This window comes from Scleropages formosus, chromosome 7 (genome assembly GCF_900964775.1).
Source record: "Scleropages formosus chromosome 7, fSclFor1.1, whole genome shotgun sequence".
NCBI lineage: Eukaryota > Metazoa > Chordata > Actinopteri > Osteoglossiformes > Osteoglossidae > Scleropages > Scleropages formosus.
In genome coordinates this window covers 4,027,963-4,043,268 of record NC_041812.1, presented here as the reverse complement: position 1 = coordinate 4,043,268, position 15,306 = coordinate 4,027,963, and the positions used below count along the sequence as shown (strand labels likewise).

The 15,306-nt window shown below is 44.7% G+C and overlaps 1 protein-coding gene across 4 annotated transcripts in view; it reads left to right on the top strand.

Annotated features, from left to right (window-relative positions):
- The window catches only part of LOC108928027 (chromodomain Y-like protein), a 28,606-nt gene extending 14,886 nt beyond the window's left edge, over window positions 1–13,720 (top strand). The window contains exons 2-8 of one of the 4 annotated variants that reach the window (XM_018741770.2): window positions 4,216–4,308; window positions 4,728–5,505; window positions 7,519–7,772; window positions 8,356–8,528; window positions 9,777–9,987; window positions 11,785–11,928; window positions 12,906–13,720. In XM_018741770.2, coding sequence (XP_018597286.1) covers window positions 4,216–4,308; window positions 4,728–5,505; window positions 7,519–7,772; window positions 8,356–8,528; window positions 9,777–9,987; window positions 11,785–11,928; window positions 12,906–13,064 — 1,812 coding nt within the window. In that variant the 3' untranslated portion in view covers window positions 13,065–13,720. Of the gene's footprint in view, window positions 1–3,733; window positions 4,309–4,727; window positions 5,506–7,518; window positions 7,773–8,355; window positions 8,529–9,776; window positions 9,988–11,784; window positions 11,929–12,905 lie in introns of those variants that run through there. The other 3 variants (XM_018741771.2, XM_018741769.2, XM_018741772.2) reach the window with 3 other exon arrangements.
- The last annotated feature ends 1,586 nt before the right edge of the window (window positions 13,721–15,306 follow it).

Below are 15,306 nucleotides of genomic sequence, written 5' to 3'. Positions count from 1 at the left end.
TGACCACACCATAACAAACACATATCTTAAGTTTAATGATGATGATGATGTGTGCTGGATCTGCTTTGTTCCCATGGTTACCCACCTGCCCAACGTCCAGCTCCCCAGCCATACACACATAGAAGTTTCACCGTTGCCTTTTGAGGTTGGAGGTTTGCATCCATGCAGCGCTTATGGAATCGAATCGGCGCTGCCGAAAAGTCCCAAGTGGAGTAATCCTGTTGGATTTGTGACTTCCTATCAGAAGCTCAGTGTGGATAAGACGAGTAACCGGAGCAACCTTGTTTGGTTTTGGGCCGACCGCCTGGAGGATTTGATTAAGTGCTTCTGCTTGTTGAGAGGAAATGGTTACTGAGATTGTGGGCACGTATGCTATATAGGTCATTATCGAGGTATTTGGCACATCCTGTCGCTTAAGCCTTATACCGCAAATATTTACCACTTTCCAAGACTCCTGTGACCTGCAGCTCCTGTTCCCTTGTATGCCTTAGATCGGCTATGCGAAGCTGTGCATCTGTGTTCAGCAAAGACCCTCTAACAACGCTGATGGCCAGATGGTCTGCTTATCTGACGAAAATCCAGAGAGTCACGATGAGGGATTCTCACAAACGGGAAGTAGGAGCAGCGTGTGCACATGTGGCTAAATCGAATGGAGTGCATGGGGGGAGTGGCTATGCTGATGCTCCACTGGAAAAATGATTTTGCTCAACATACATATTCTTCAGCATTTGCATGATGTGACATCTATTAAATTCATATTTTCTTTCATCTGTGAGATAGCTGGTAGCGTAGTGGTTAGAGCTGCTGTCTTTGGATCCAGGGGTCACGGGTTCAATCCCCACCTTCAGCTGTAGTCCCCTTGAGCAAGATACCTACCCTAAATTGCTTGGGTAAAAAAATTACCCAGCTGTATTAATGGGTAAATAACTGTAAGTTGCTTTGGAGTAAAGTGTCAGCTAAATGAATAAATGTAAATCTGGATAAACAAAAGATTTGGAAAATGAGTTTGCGGCGTCATTTTCGAGCATCGCTTACGCTTCCGTAACTTCCAATAAATACTTTTCATTGCATTTTTCAGCAGAAATGTACTCCCAGCATCTCACTTCTACCCATTTTTGTGCAGTTAAAGTGTATTGGCTGCAGCAAAACAAAGGAATGCCTGACCAGCTGGGTGTGGCAGATAGTTTTAGTGTGAATCGTTCTAGTCACAAGACCCCTGTTTCACATGCTGATCATGTTGTGTAGCTCTATTGCTCTTTTCTTCATGCATCTACTCCTCTTATTTTTGGCGACTGCGGGGCTTCCTCTGGAGAATACGGCCGCCTTTGGCTGCTGCCTCCATATTTTTAATGGAAGTCTGCGATTTATGAGATTTGTCAATAATTTCCTAAATTTTTCTTCCTCTCCCACCCGACTTGGTATGGCTCTTGGGTGTTTGGATCACACCTGCCTTCTTAGTTCGTTGTTGAGGTGACGTCGCATTTTCCTGACATGGTAAAAACGTAGTTTATGTTGACTTATGTTGAGAAACTTTTAGCTTATTGTGACAGACTGAAGTGTCCCAGTATGACCACTTGGAGACACTCCTAGAAACACACAGCCATGCTCACCATATTGATAACAAGATCCCAGCATTGTGTTGGTGGGTGGATACGGACACACACACACACACACACACACACACACACACACACACACACAGTGTTAGGCCATGTTGCTACCGGTAACAGATTGCATTGTTCCAATATTCAGTGCTTCAGGTTAAAAGTTCAGTTACTCTTTCAATAACCATGTACAATACCGCAACACTTAACCTTTGTTTGTTTTTCCTGTTTTGTCAAATCGCCTATTTTGATTATTATTTACTCACTACTAAACAGAAGCAATGAGTTTGAACTGGCTTTGTAGTGCATCATGGGAAGTGCCCACCCTTTCTGGGAAATGTACTGTTATGGCAGGGGGTTCAGATTTCTTGGAAAATTATTAATAGGCAGTTGTTGGTGTGAAATGTCCATTTATGTTTCTGTTTTTGGATATATTATGTGTGAAGTGAATGTCTACACGCGTTGTTTTCGTATAGCCGTGATATAAAATCTTTTTTTATTTTATTTTTTTTTTTTCCCCCCTTCAAATGTGTTATGGACTAAGAGGGCTAAAGCTTGTTTCAAATAAGGTGGTCTTCAGTATAAAGAGAGAGGACAGAAGGGAGGTGAGAAGGATAAGGCCTTGATGTTGAGGGCAAGTACAGACATGCGTTAATGACAGGGATGCGTTCTGAGAAATGCGTCGTTAGGCGATTTCGTCGTTGTGCAAAGATCGTAGAGTGTATTTATACAAACGTAGATGGTATAGTCTCGATCGTAGAGTGTACTTATACACACTTAGATGGTATATAGCCTTGATGCAATTAAGAGACGTGGTAAACATGAGATTTATGATGATGCTGCCAGCGTGACACAGCATACTATTTTACAGTAAACTTTTTTATAACTAGAAAGAGTACACTGTAAAATAACGATAAGTACAGTATAGTAAATACATAAACCAGTAACATAAGTGTCTTCTCAAGTATTATGTACTGTACATAATTGTATGTGCTATACTTTTATACGACTGGCAGCATAGTAGGTTTGTTTACAGCAGCACCACCACAAACACATGAGTAACATGTTGCGCTACAACATCGCTAGTCGATAAGAATTTTTCAGCCCCATTATAATCTTATGGAACCACTGTCGTACGTATATGCGCTCAGTCTTTATGCGAAACGTTAAGCGGCGAATGACTGTAGTTGTACAGCCCCTGTACATGGTGTTCTACTGTGTTTTATGTTATTTGTTTGTACTTGAACTGAATATTGTTAGTAGCAAGCACTTCTCCCAAGAACACTGAAGTGCCTCACTGGCACTGCACTTGTGTCCATGACTTTGCCATCTCCGAAATCATGAACCCAACGCTCTCTTTTTCCGGCAACACTGCCCTCACTGAGGATTGTTGGCGTCACTCTTGTTATAGCTGATAGGACTTCATTTACTATTTTCACGTGTCAGATTTACATTGATGACTGATTTGTGGCTATAATGTGTTGTGAACAAAGGATTTTGCTCACGTTGAAGGAACCCAACAGAAAGAAATGGACTTTCTTTTTGTGAATGCAGCCATCATTTAATGTCTGGCAGTGGCAGGAGCAGAACAAATTCACTATTGAAATTCCTGATGCACACAAACAAACTGGAGAGCTGAGTGCAGTACAATAACATTTCTGAGAGTAGGTATGACATTTTGCCAACAGAATAAAGCCTTGTGGTGACCTGAGTGAAACACTTGAAGTAGGCGGTAGTGTGCTTCCATTTAAACACACATACATATATATATATATATAGTACTCATACTGTTGCTTCTTTGCAAGTGATTTTACTTATGTCTTACCTGTTACTGTCCCTCATTTTTGTCCCTCTGCTCTCTGAATCATCCTTTGAGTTCTCATGACCTTTTAACCACATCCAGAGATGGCCACCATGTGTTTTTAAAAAATTGTTTAAAGAGAAAAAAGGTCTCATCCTTTTTACTTTTTCCAGTACCCATTGTTTACTGATCATATGAAACACTAAAATATACCGTATATGTTCTTTTTTCACATTGAGAGTGCAAAGACATTTGTTTAGGACACTTTTCTCCAAAGCAGTTTCCACTGTTAAGATACTTATAATGATTTAACCATTTTTAAGGTGGGTACTTTTTACTGCAGCAAATCAGGGTAAGTACCTTGCTCTAAGGCACTTGAACCATAAGTGAAACCTGAACAGGGAACCTTCTGATCTGAAGGCAGCACTCTGCCTACTCTGCTTCGTGCTGCTCCAAAGGCCATTGCTTTCTTTAACCTAATTCTGAATGTTAGTTTCCTTGGGCTACTAATTTTTTGGTTACTAAAGAAAAAATATTTTATTTAAACAGTAGCTTCCTTAATATGTAAGTTTGGGATGTTTTTATGGCAGCAACTCCTAAATCCCAAGTTTAACATGGTACCGTACCATACCAAGCCCCTTCCTGCTAGTCCTTTCATTAGCACTCCTGTCTCCCTCAGGAGAACATTGCTCTGCGGGCAACTCGCTTAAACATGTAATGGAAACGCAGAGCACCAGTGTCGCAGAGCTGCTCGGCCCATTATTTGTTGTATGTGTGTAAATGAGGCTGATGGGCCCATGGGTTTGCCAGTTCCCACAGGGTACGCCAGGGAACGCCATTGGATACTGCTTGCCCTTGGACAGAAAATGGCTACCTGTCACCATTAGTTTTGCCCAGCAGCCTGTGAGTTTCCTGCATTTAATGTTTGGGTTGTCTTCAGAAGTTTATCTTTAGGTCTGTTATATGACATTGCCTTCATAGTCATTACAGAGGCTAATGAAAGAATTAGAGTTCTCATTTTTCTATTAATTTTTCTTTTTCCATGCACAGAGTAGATACAAATGTGAAATAAAGATAAAAATAACCATGTCAAATAATTTGTGATGCTATGTATCCTGGAAATTGTTGTACAGGTAAGTAAGAAGATAGAAATGCTATGTTGATTATCCATAAAATTTCAAAGGTGTGCTTAACCAATTTATTACTGATTGTACCTAAAGAAACTCAATTAAAACAAACTGATTGTTTGCATCTGCTGAATAGAGGTAAAGGACCCAAATTTCTCTTCTGGTCTCTTCATTATTTTTCTTAATTTTCTTCAGGTGGAAAGAATTGTGGACAAACGGAAAAATAAGAAAGGGAAAATGGAGTATCTGGTGCGCTGGAGGGGCTACGGCTACGAAGGAGACACATGGGAACCAGAGATGCACCTCTCCAACTGCATGGAGTTCATCCATGAGTTTAACCGTCTTCACAGTGAGCAGCAGAAGGATGGTGGCCTTCTTCGGTCTACACGCAACTCCCCTGGCCACGGACCCGGCAACAACGCCCGCAAGCAGATCTGCAGGCCTCATCAGACACAGCAACAACCGCCATTACAGCTGTCGCTCACTGGAAATCCCACTACTGCCACCAATGTGATCCTGCCTGTCCAAAAACTTCGGCAACAGCAGCCGTCCCCTCTTGCTGTGCGGGATGCCGATGCCAAAATGGACACAGAGCAGCTTCTCTCTAGCCAGAAATACCGACGCGTCAGCAGTGTTGCCACTGGTGTGGCAGCAGCCCACACTGCTGGCACTGGGCGTCGGAGTGTAGATTTGGCCAAGTCCGGCATTAAGATCTTGGTGCCCAAGAGCCCCATGAAGAGCCGGACTGACTCAGAGGAGTCGCCCAGCGAGGCAGCCCACAGCCTTGAGCAGACAGGGCAGGAGCCTGACTCTGTGCCTCCAGAGGTGGCTTTGCTAGAGAAGCCCCCAGGGACTCTTCTGGGGCCTGGAGATGAAAGGGCTCGGATGGGGACACGGCCACGGACTCAGTCTATATTCCCCCCTCCACAGGTGCCCATCACACCTGCTGCGGTGCGCTCCCTCAACGGGAAAGGTAAGAGCAGTATCCTTACTGGGGCAGGTTAGATGGAGCCCTGTCACATCCCTTTTGTGTGTCAGCTGTGATAAAGTAACTTTGCCAGAAGTTAAGATGAGTTGCTCTGCATGCACTTCTTGCTGTGGTCTGTATACTTTTTCCTGTAGCACTTACTGATTTTTTTTTTTTTTTTTTTTTTTTTTTCCCTCCCCCCCTTCAGGCTTGCTAATTGATTTAGCGGCAGTAACATTTTGGAACTCAAAATATGTACTAGAGTTTAATTTTCCATTATTTTTGAAACATCTGAAATTGATTCATCTCTAGAGCTGTAGCTCTACAAGGCTTTTGTTTTCCACACAGAAAATATGTTAAATGAAAATCCTTTGCATCTAGCCATGAAGCCTGTATGTCGTGTTTTTAAAAAAAAAAAAAAAAAAAAATATGCACTCTGTTCTCACAGGCTCTGAAGACACGTGCGCACACACACACACACACTCTGTCTGAAGCCGCTTGCCCCGAGCGGAGTCGCAGCTAACTTGAGCCTAACCCAGCAACACAGGGCATAAGGCTGGAGAGAGAGGGGACACACCCAGGACGGGACGCCAGTCCATCACAAGGCACCCCAAGCGGGACTCAAACCGTAGACCTGCCAGAGAGGCAGACCCAGCCAAACCAGCTGTGTCATCACACCTCCCTAGGCTCTGAAGATTGAAATGAAAATTGGTATTAATTTGTTGTGCGGGTCCGGATCTGTGACACTTTGTTTATTATCGGCTGTTGCTCAGTGTTTATCACCGGCACTGTGCAGAGGGCTACAGCCATTGGCTGCGACGTGGATTGTTTGTCACCGTGGCAGCACGTACACAAGGCCGTGTTGCTCTCTGCTGTGGTTACACAGCTGCCCTCGTTGCGAGAGTGGCTCCTGTGCGCTAATGATTTTCTGATATCTAGATTAAGAGGAACTTCCATCACCAGATGGCATGGATACATAGAGAATACTTCCAGACACGATCCAACCAGAGACTGTAACATTTCTTTATTCCCCCCGTCCCTCCCGTCAGATTACTCGTCACCTTCTATGCAGAAAACAGATCTCTACCATAGCCTGTCCAGTTTTTTTCAGTTTTACCAGCTCACTGCACAGTGAGATTGGGCTAAGGTGTAGGAGGACCTGCAGTTCTTGGTTGTTTGGATTTTTATGTCCAAATGTATAAAAAATAATATGAATATCTTCCCTCTTGCACAAGTAATTCAGCCAGGCAGTGGTTGATGTGGAATGTGGGAAAAATACTAATTCGAGTTCTTTCATATATATATATATATAATATATATATATATATATATATATATATATATATATTATACGGGGGTGCGGTGGCGCAGTGGGTTGGACCACAGTCCTGCTGTCCAGTGGGTCTGGGGTTCAAGTCCCGCTTGGGGTGCCTTGCGACGGACTGGCGTCCCGTCCTGGGTGTGTCCCCTCCCCCTCTGGCCTTACGCCCCTGTGTTCCCGGGTAGGCTCCGGTTCCCCGTGACCCCGTATGGGACAAGCGGTTCTGAAAATGTGTGTGTGTGTGTATATAATTATTGTGTATTAATAATTTGCTCAGTCCCATGCATACTTGCGTGTTTTCAGTCACCTGCAGTCAGGCTGGAAAATTGGCTCGACCGAGGGAGATTCCTTGCACTTCTGTCTCCATCCATGCTCCAAACATATCTGCAGAACACTGAAATGTGTCTCTTCAGTTGCTGTGGTAACTAATTGACTTGGACATCCTGCCATTTGCTTGAGAGTGGCCAGGTTCCATGTGCTTTGAGATGGTCTGCTTTTTTCGGGTGACTTATGTTGGATGCGTTGAAAAAGTTGCAGCATACCAAGGTACTGGTCCGAGTGGAAGGCCAGGCGTTAGCAGAACTTCCTGCCATGTCCAAATCAGCACATAAAAAGAGGATGCAAAGCGAGACACAGTCGACACATCGTGGATTCTCAACCTGACGCTGACGTAATCCCTCCATCGTCACCCCACAAAGGTACGTCCACCTTCATGGAAGCCCTACCGGCCAATGGGACAGCCAGCTCTCAGAATGCTGCCAGCGGGGCGTCGAGTGCAGCCAGCAAGCGCCGGTTCGAGGAGCGTACTGCCTTCGACAAGCGCCTGCGCTTCAGCGTCCGGCAAACAGAGAGCGCCTACCGCTACCGCGACATCGTGGTGAAGAAGCAGGATGGCTTCACGCACATCCTGCTCTCCACAAAGTCATCCGAGAACAACTCCCTCAACCCCGATGTGAGTCGGCAAGGAGCCTCACCCCTTGGGTGCTTTGTGTCCCCCTATCATTCTGAACGGTTATGGGGAATGTGATCATATTTTATAACTTTTTTTTCCTAGTCTACAGAGTCAGTATCATATGTGATGTTGCTTTTGATGGTCTAATTTGTCACTGTAGCAAATGATTCTTTCAAGATACTGACAATACCTAAATCACAGACCTTGATCCAGCAGACCCCTAAATGGATTATGTATGTACAAGAAAGTTTAAATTATCATTTAATAGTTGTATAAATTAATACTGATGCTTTTTAATGTCAAAGAGCAGGTAGTTGAAGATGATGACTATGAAGGTGATTATGGTAATATAACTGCTGAAAGGTGTTCGTTCATCTCTGTAGTGGTTATAGTTGTCATCTGGGCACCTTTGAAAGGAAGGATTCCTTTGAGCTTCATTGCTAGCAACGTTTGCTTTCAAGATGCTGTGTGTGTAGACTTGCGATGCAAGTGGAATGTGTTAGCGACCAAACCTAGCGAGCAGACTGAACGATGAGGTACTGGATGACGATGGTTTATGATGATGGTGCCACTGATGATTCAGGTGATGAAGGAGGTGCAGAGCGCCATGAGCACCGCGGCAGCAGATGACAGCAAACTGGTGCTGCTCAGTGCAGTCGGAAGCGTCTTCTGCTTTGGCCTCGACTTCATTTACTTCATCCGACGACTGACGGATGACAGGAAGAAAGAGAGCATCAAGATGGCAGAATGCATCAGGTGAGGAATGAAGGGCAATGATGGGATTGTAAAGGCCCCTTCGCTTTGTAATTATCCAGCATGTTGTCTGAAAGTGGAAACCTGGAGATGCGATGGTCAATCGCTAAAGGTTGGACACACAGCGGATTGCTCTCAACGAAGAAGTTAATGGCACAGTCGTTCCAGTCCCCTGGGAAGGTCTAGCTCCCTGGAATGCGAAAAATCTTAGATATCCCTTTGTTCCCTGGGGGCACTCACTTCAGTCAGATGTTATTGATGCCCTCCAGTCGAAGGAGATCCAGCTGAGCGCAGAGAAGGCTCAGGTGTCAGACGTTTCTCCAATGCATTTGTGGGGCCGCTCCAATCGATTACGAGGACGGATGTCTATGTGCCAAGCTGATTTTGGCTGATCTTAGCTCTCCAGTGGACAAATGGGACGAATGGGTTTCTGCTTCTATAATGAATTGTGTTGCATTTCGGGAAGTCATTTCTGCAAATGGCTTCATTGTCTTTCATTTCCTGGTGTAACTGAGCTAAAACTGTACACGCTCTTAGTTTCACACAAGCACCATTTTTTCATTGTGCCCTTTTTGTGGTTTTGCCGCATCCTGTGGCATTCAGTTGTGGCCTTGCAGTAAAAAGTAGCAGAGATGATCACTTTGTGGTTATGGCAAAGGTTGGGATGGATCCTCCGTGACCACTTTATTGAGATATTTTATGGATTTAGGATTAAGAGCCCCACACCGAACAGACATATAGATTTACAGTAAGCATGAGGAGAGGCTGTACCTTCGTAAAGCCAGGGAGCTTGAAGGTAACCAGCTGTTGCTCTTTTCCCTGCTCATAGCAAATTGGTCTTTTGGAATCTCATACTATCTCATATAATGGGCAGGAAGAACATAACCATTATATTTACTTCAGTTTTGTGCATCTAGGTCCTGTTAAAACTGTTATCACCATTAAGTCTTGATGAGGACTTAAAGCAGAGCTGAGAACCATCATCTTGATTATTATGTATTGCAGCATTGTTTTGTGGCACTCTGGTTTCCCCCTACAGTGCAAAGACATGCACAGTAGAATGGAAAGCCACTTCTGTTACCCTCCCCTACTGTGAAAACCATGAAATTTCCCATGAACTGGATTTCACATGATGGTACTTACCCTACCCTCGACATAATGACCATGGTAACATAGATGACGGAAATGCTCGTGCCTCCCTAGCTGGTACTCATGACTGTGATGTATAATTTGTTTTCCCTCTTTCTTCAGAACATTTGTGAACACCTTCATCCAGTTCAAGAAGCCCATCATCGTGGCGGTCAACGGGCCAGCAGTGGGTTTGGGAGCGTCCATTCTGCCACTTTGCGACGTTGTCTGGGCCAATGAGAAGGCCTGGTTCCAGACTCCCTACACCACCTTTGGCCAGACGCCCGATGCCTGCTCGTCCCTCACCTTCCCCCGAGTAATGGGCATGGCTTCTGTGAGTTTGTCCTCGTTTTCATAACCCAAGTCGCTGTTACTCCCCTCTCCTTTTCACCCTCGAAACAGCTGTCTTGCCCTTTATGCTCCCTGCACGTTTTCCCCTTTTCTTGCGTGTCCCTCTTCCTTTCACCCTTCCTGGCGCCTTCCCTGGTCGACTGATCGCCTCTGCTGGTTTTCTCGCTCTTGCTTTAACATTTCACTCGATCTGTTGCCTTTTACTGCAGCGTTGAAATTCTGCCTAAAAGGAGTCCTTAACATTATTTTGCCACCTCCCCACCTAACATGTAATTATGCACTCAGCTAGTTGTTCAGTGACATTCAGTAGTAATTTCGAAGGTCAGCAGCTCCATCAGTAGAAAGGCACAATGTGGTGAGCTGAGTTCCGAAGGCTTCAGGCTGATCTCAGGCGCATACTTTGAATCAGACACAACTGTCTGGTGTCTGCTCTGGACGCCAGGATTTTTTGCTGAGCGTGTAATCCTGGCACGAGACGGACCCTTTCCTGCCGCGTGAGTCTTTTGAACCAGATCTGTGACCAGCACAGCTCCATTTGACATTTCAGCTGAATTTCATTCCACTGCTGGTAGTGCCAGAAATACTTTCTAAGTCAATGTGTCTGCCAAGTTTATTTTATGCAGCGAATGTCATTGTAGCACGGTTCACCTTACATTCATCTAGGGAGAACTATGACCGGGCAGCTGGTAGCGTAATGGTCAAGAGGTCGCAGGTTCAAATCCCACCTCCAGCTGTAGTACCCTTGAGCAAGATACTAACCCTAAATTGCTTCAGTAAAATAATCCAGCTGTATAAATGTGTAAATAATAAGTATATTAGCACTCCAAGTCGCTTTGGAAAAAAGTGTGAGAAATGTCAATTTAAAAAAAATAAGAGGCTTTTTCTGAGATACAGTTCAGTTGCGATCAGTTTAGTTTACATCAAGGACATATCTTCTTTGAGTTTCCCCTGTGAAATCATCATGATTACTCATCCCTTCTGGCCTTCAGCTCTTCCGTGGACACAACCCAGAAGGAGGTCAAGCAGGAAGACAACCTTCCATAGTGCAGCCATATGAGCTGAAGTTTCGGTGTTCAGCTGGGCCGTGTTTTGGAGGGAAGAGCAATTCTTTGAGTGGTTCGCCACACTGTAGAGGGCAGTAGAAGAACAGAGACTGACACAGAGTGTTTGGCTGCCATCTCTACCTCGTTTTCTGCCTCGTTCCACGAGAGCCTTGCTGTCCTGGCTGCACTCACATTTAGGTGGCACACCCCCGTTTTCTCCTTACTAAATACTTGTACAGAAGGGCACCCATTACGCACGATTCTGGGGGATGCTGGTGCTCTTTGTTAGACCTTAGGCTAAGTGAACGTCACTCTTCTGTCTCCTTCCACTGTCTCTGCTGCTCTGTGATAGTGCACCCCTATGGGGGGGAAAAGCTCTTTACACCTGGATATTCCACCAAAGTGACTGACCTGCCTGCATCTTGAACCTCCAAGTCACGTTCCATTATAACATATTCCTGGATCTTTGCCATGGAAACATGTAGACAGGAGTATTTTTTTTTGTTTTTTAAATGTGGTCAACAAGATTTTGGTAAATAGTTGGGTAGTTGTGCTATAGTTGAGCTGTGCCAATAGATGAGTTGGGCTTAGACTCGTTGGAAGGTGCCACCTGTAATCTAAAGCACACCTAACTTCACCTAGACTTGGATGAAGTCATAGCAGGTGCTGCGTGGACCACGTATGCTGACATGCTCCCTGCATCCTAACCACCAACCTCCCCCCCCCACCCCCCGCAGGCCAGCGAGATGCTGCTGAGCGGCCGCAAGCTGACGGCTCAGGAGGCGTGCTCCAAGGGTTTGGTCTCCCAGGTCTTCTGGCCCGGGACGTTCACTCAGGAGGTGATGGTGCGCATTAGGGAGCTAGTCTCTTGTAATTCAGTTGTAAGTCATCCCTTTAATTTCTTTTTGATTTTCTTTTGTCGCATTCTCACACCGCACACGTTCTCGTTGACCTTTCGTTCTCTTTAGTTTCTCCTCACACCTCATGTACATACACATCGTGCAGCTCCGCCCCCCCTCCCCACACACACACACACACACTCCAGTAGGGTACCCTGAGGTTTCTCCTCTCAGCTTCATGTGTGGTTACCGCAAGCTGTTACCTTCTGTCACATCAAGAATTGTGTCAGTGTTTCTACTGCAGAGGCCACGATCAAACTGTCTGCTCTCTGTCCTGAAGACGGTACTGAAATTTCTGGGTTTCTGAAAAGCCTTCATAATTGGCATCTGGGTGGTGTTCTTATTGCTTGTTGTTTATTAATGCTAAAGATGTTACATCAGTCTTTAGGTTTCAATAATTTATGGCAGCTGCTGCGTAATGTATTTTTAATTTCTTCTGTATTTTGGCCATCACAGTAATTTAAGCAGTGTACGTATGATTTTTGATATTGCGCCTTCGGTTATCATGGTACATCTGTAAACTTTACAGACGCATGTCACGGGTTTATTACATTTCACCTCTTTCCTGGTGCAGCTGGAACGAGAGTCTTGTGCAGTATTTGTTCAGTTTACATTAGCGCACCTCCAGGGTTTACCCTTGTCATTTCTGTTCTCCTCAATAATTCATAAGAAAAACGCGTATTTATGACAGCACGTGCCTTTCTGTCACTTCACATATCATTTATAAAGGTAACTACCGTTACAGGCCATGCCATTACATTATTTTTGTCACTACCTCACAGGCTGGAATCCCCCCCGTGCTCAGAATAGATTTCATACATACATTTTTCACAGTAATGCCATTGTAACGTGTTCTTCCTGGTGTCTACTGTAAGATCAGCATCACTTTCCATAATCCACTTAATTTGCCTTTTGCCCCTCCCTCTTTGCTTGCCTTCCATCACTCTGGCGGCGCCCAGGTTCTGTGCGAGTCCAAAGCCCTGGTGCGCAACACCAGCAGGGTGGCGCTAGAGCAAGCCAACGACCAGGAGTGCGAGGCCCTGAAGAGGGTGTGGGGCTCACCGCAGGGCATGGACTCCATCCTCAAGTACCTGCAGAAGAAGATCGACGAGTTCTAAACATCCACGCCTGCATCGCCAACTGCAGCATCGGTAGCGCACGTCCGAGCTCTGCACACAGTTTTTCTGTGTGTGTGTGTGTGTGTGTGTGTGTGTGTTTGCACAGAAGTTTATCTGTGTAACATGGGGAAGAAGTTTTTTTTCTCTCTCCCCTTTTGTTCGGAGTGACGGACTAAGCGAAATAAAGAATGCCTTACAAGGTGAACAAAACTACAGCACTGGGACTAGGACTGGCCTTCCCAGCATGCTTTGCCTCTAAGTGTCTCCCATCACCCCCTTGACTCCTTCCCTGTGCTTTATGTGCGCTAAGAATCTGGAGTACCAACACTGTTTAACCATGTTTGTGGGTAGAAGGGAAGCAGAGGAATGGCAAGGCAAAGCAGAAGTGTCGTACACTCCATGTAGTTGGACAGGTTGGACTGCCGGATGTCCTCGTTCTTGTTTGAGGACAAATGAGCCTTACTGACACCATGCGCACCTTCAGCTCGCCTGCTCAAAGTTCAGTTTTAAACGATGCAGGAGAGGACTATTTGGGGATGATTGGCTGACTCCCACAGCGGAGCCCATCCCTTTTTGGACGTCCTCATTAGCTCCTTGAGACCTGGGAAAACTTGTACACTTGACAAAACCAGTTAAATCCACCTGGCAGTATTACTTTAACCAGAAATTAAATCTAAGTTTTATGTAAGCTTAGTTTATCCTTTTAAAAAAAAAAAAAAAAAAAAAAGTTTTTTTTTTTTTTTTTTTGTTTTTTGTATACATTTTGGTATATTTGTTTTTATTTTTAATGGCTGTTTGTGTTGATGGTCATTTTGTCTTTGTTTTTTCCTCTCTCCTTTGGCTTTAGGTTAAGTATGTTACACCAAATATTTTCTCTTGTTAATGTAAATGTTTTGTCTAGGCTTGTCTTAAAATATTTTTAATTTAATAAGTTAAAGTAATATGCAGTTGTTTCATGCCATTGTTTTGAAGGAAATCTGGAGAGAATATCTTCCTGTGTTTGTATCATATAGCTGGGGGAACATGTGTGTTCTGCCGTTCTCTTGTCTGCGGGCCTCGTAAATGTCAGGGATATCAAAAACCCCCTTTTTTGTATTCGGAAGCGGAATCGGTCGGCGGCGTTATTGAAGTCATCTGGTTAACGAAAACCAAAGGCATAGCGTGCCAGGCTTCTTTATGAATGTGAGCGAGATACGGCCAGCAGGCACACTGGGATTCCCGTCCAACTCCGGTGTCGACTCTCATCAAACATGAATCCGTTCTTTTATCTTCCAGACCACTCCAGGGGTAGCAAGTGTAAAACTAGATGTGCCCTTCAGGGCCCGCATGTGTATCGGTGGTGTCACTGAGCATATTTTGAGGCAGTCGACCTTAACGATGGTGACTGAGGGTCTATCGATATAGGCGTATGTTTATAACTGATCTCAATCCTCTAAATTAACCCAAGTGGCGATTAATAACACTAATATTGTCTGTAGTCAGTGTTGAGTGGGGGCCAAGCTCATGAATTACTCTGACACCATAAAAATTGGAAAACTGGACTGTAGAAAAGTCCATCATGATCTGGACAAAGTTTATTCAACTTGTCTGGTGAATTTTCTAAAAAATTTAAAAATGATAAACCACTTTTTTTTAAAAAAAAAAAAAAAAAAAAATCATACGGATTTTTTAAATTTTTTTTTTTTAAGTATTTAAAATGGACATAATGTTGAAGCGACAATGAAGCGTCTCGCATGAATCACCTTCTCTCATTCTGTTCAGCACAGATGCCATTCAGGCCGTGCTCTAAGACAGGTAGTTGCTCCCTCTCCTCTTCTCTCCATTCTAGTGCGAGACCAGTTTCCCTCCTTCACTCACACTCTGAACCTCTGGTGAGTCACAGTGAATCCAGTTCTTGCCCTGTTGTGAGGTCTGCTAGCTGCAACAATGAGGCCAGAAAACAAGGGTGTGTCTAGGTGAGACCTCTTGACCAGAAGTGAGCGGAAATCAGAAAATTGTTGAGCTGCCCAACCCTAACCCTAACCTTAACCCCATCCCCAGGAATGGCCTTAGCGTTCTTCCATAATCCTACACCTGGGGGAAGATTGTAATCAAAAGCAGGACCTTTAGCGAGAGCATCCAGGCGACACCACTGACAACCCCGGCAGCAGAGGCAAGGAAACGTGACTCAGAGCAAACTGCTTCCCCCACCTCCATCAGCACATACACAACACACGCCTCCCACCCCCCCACAAACCTCATC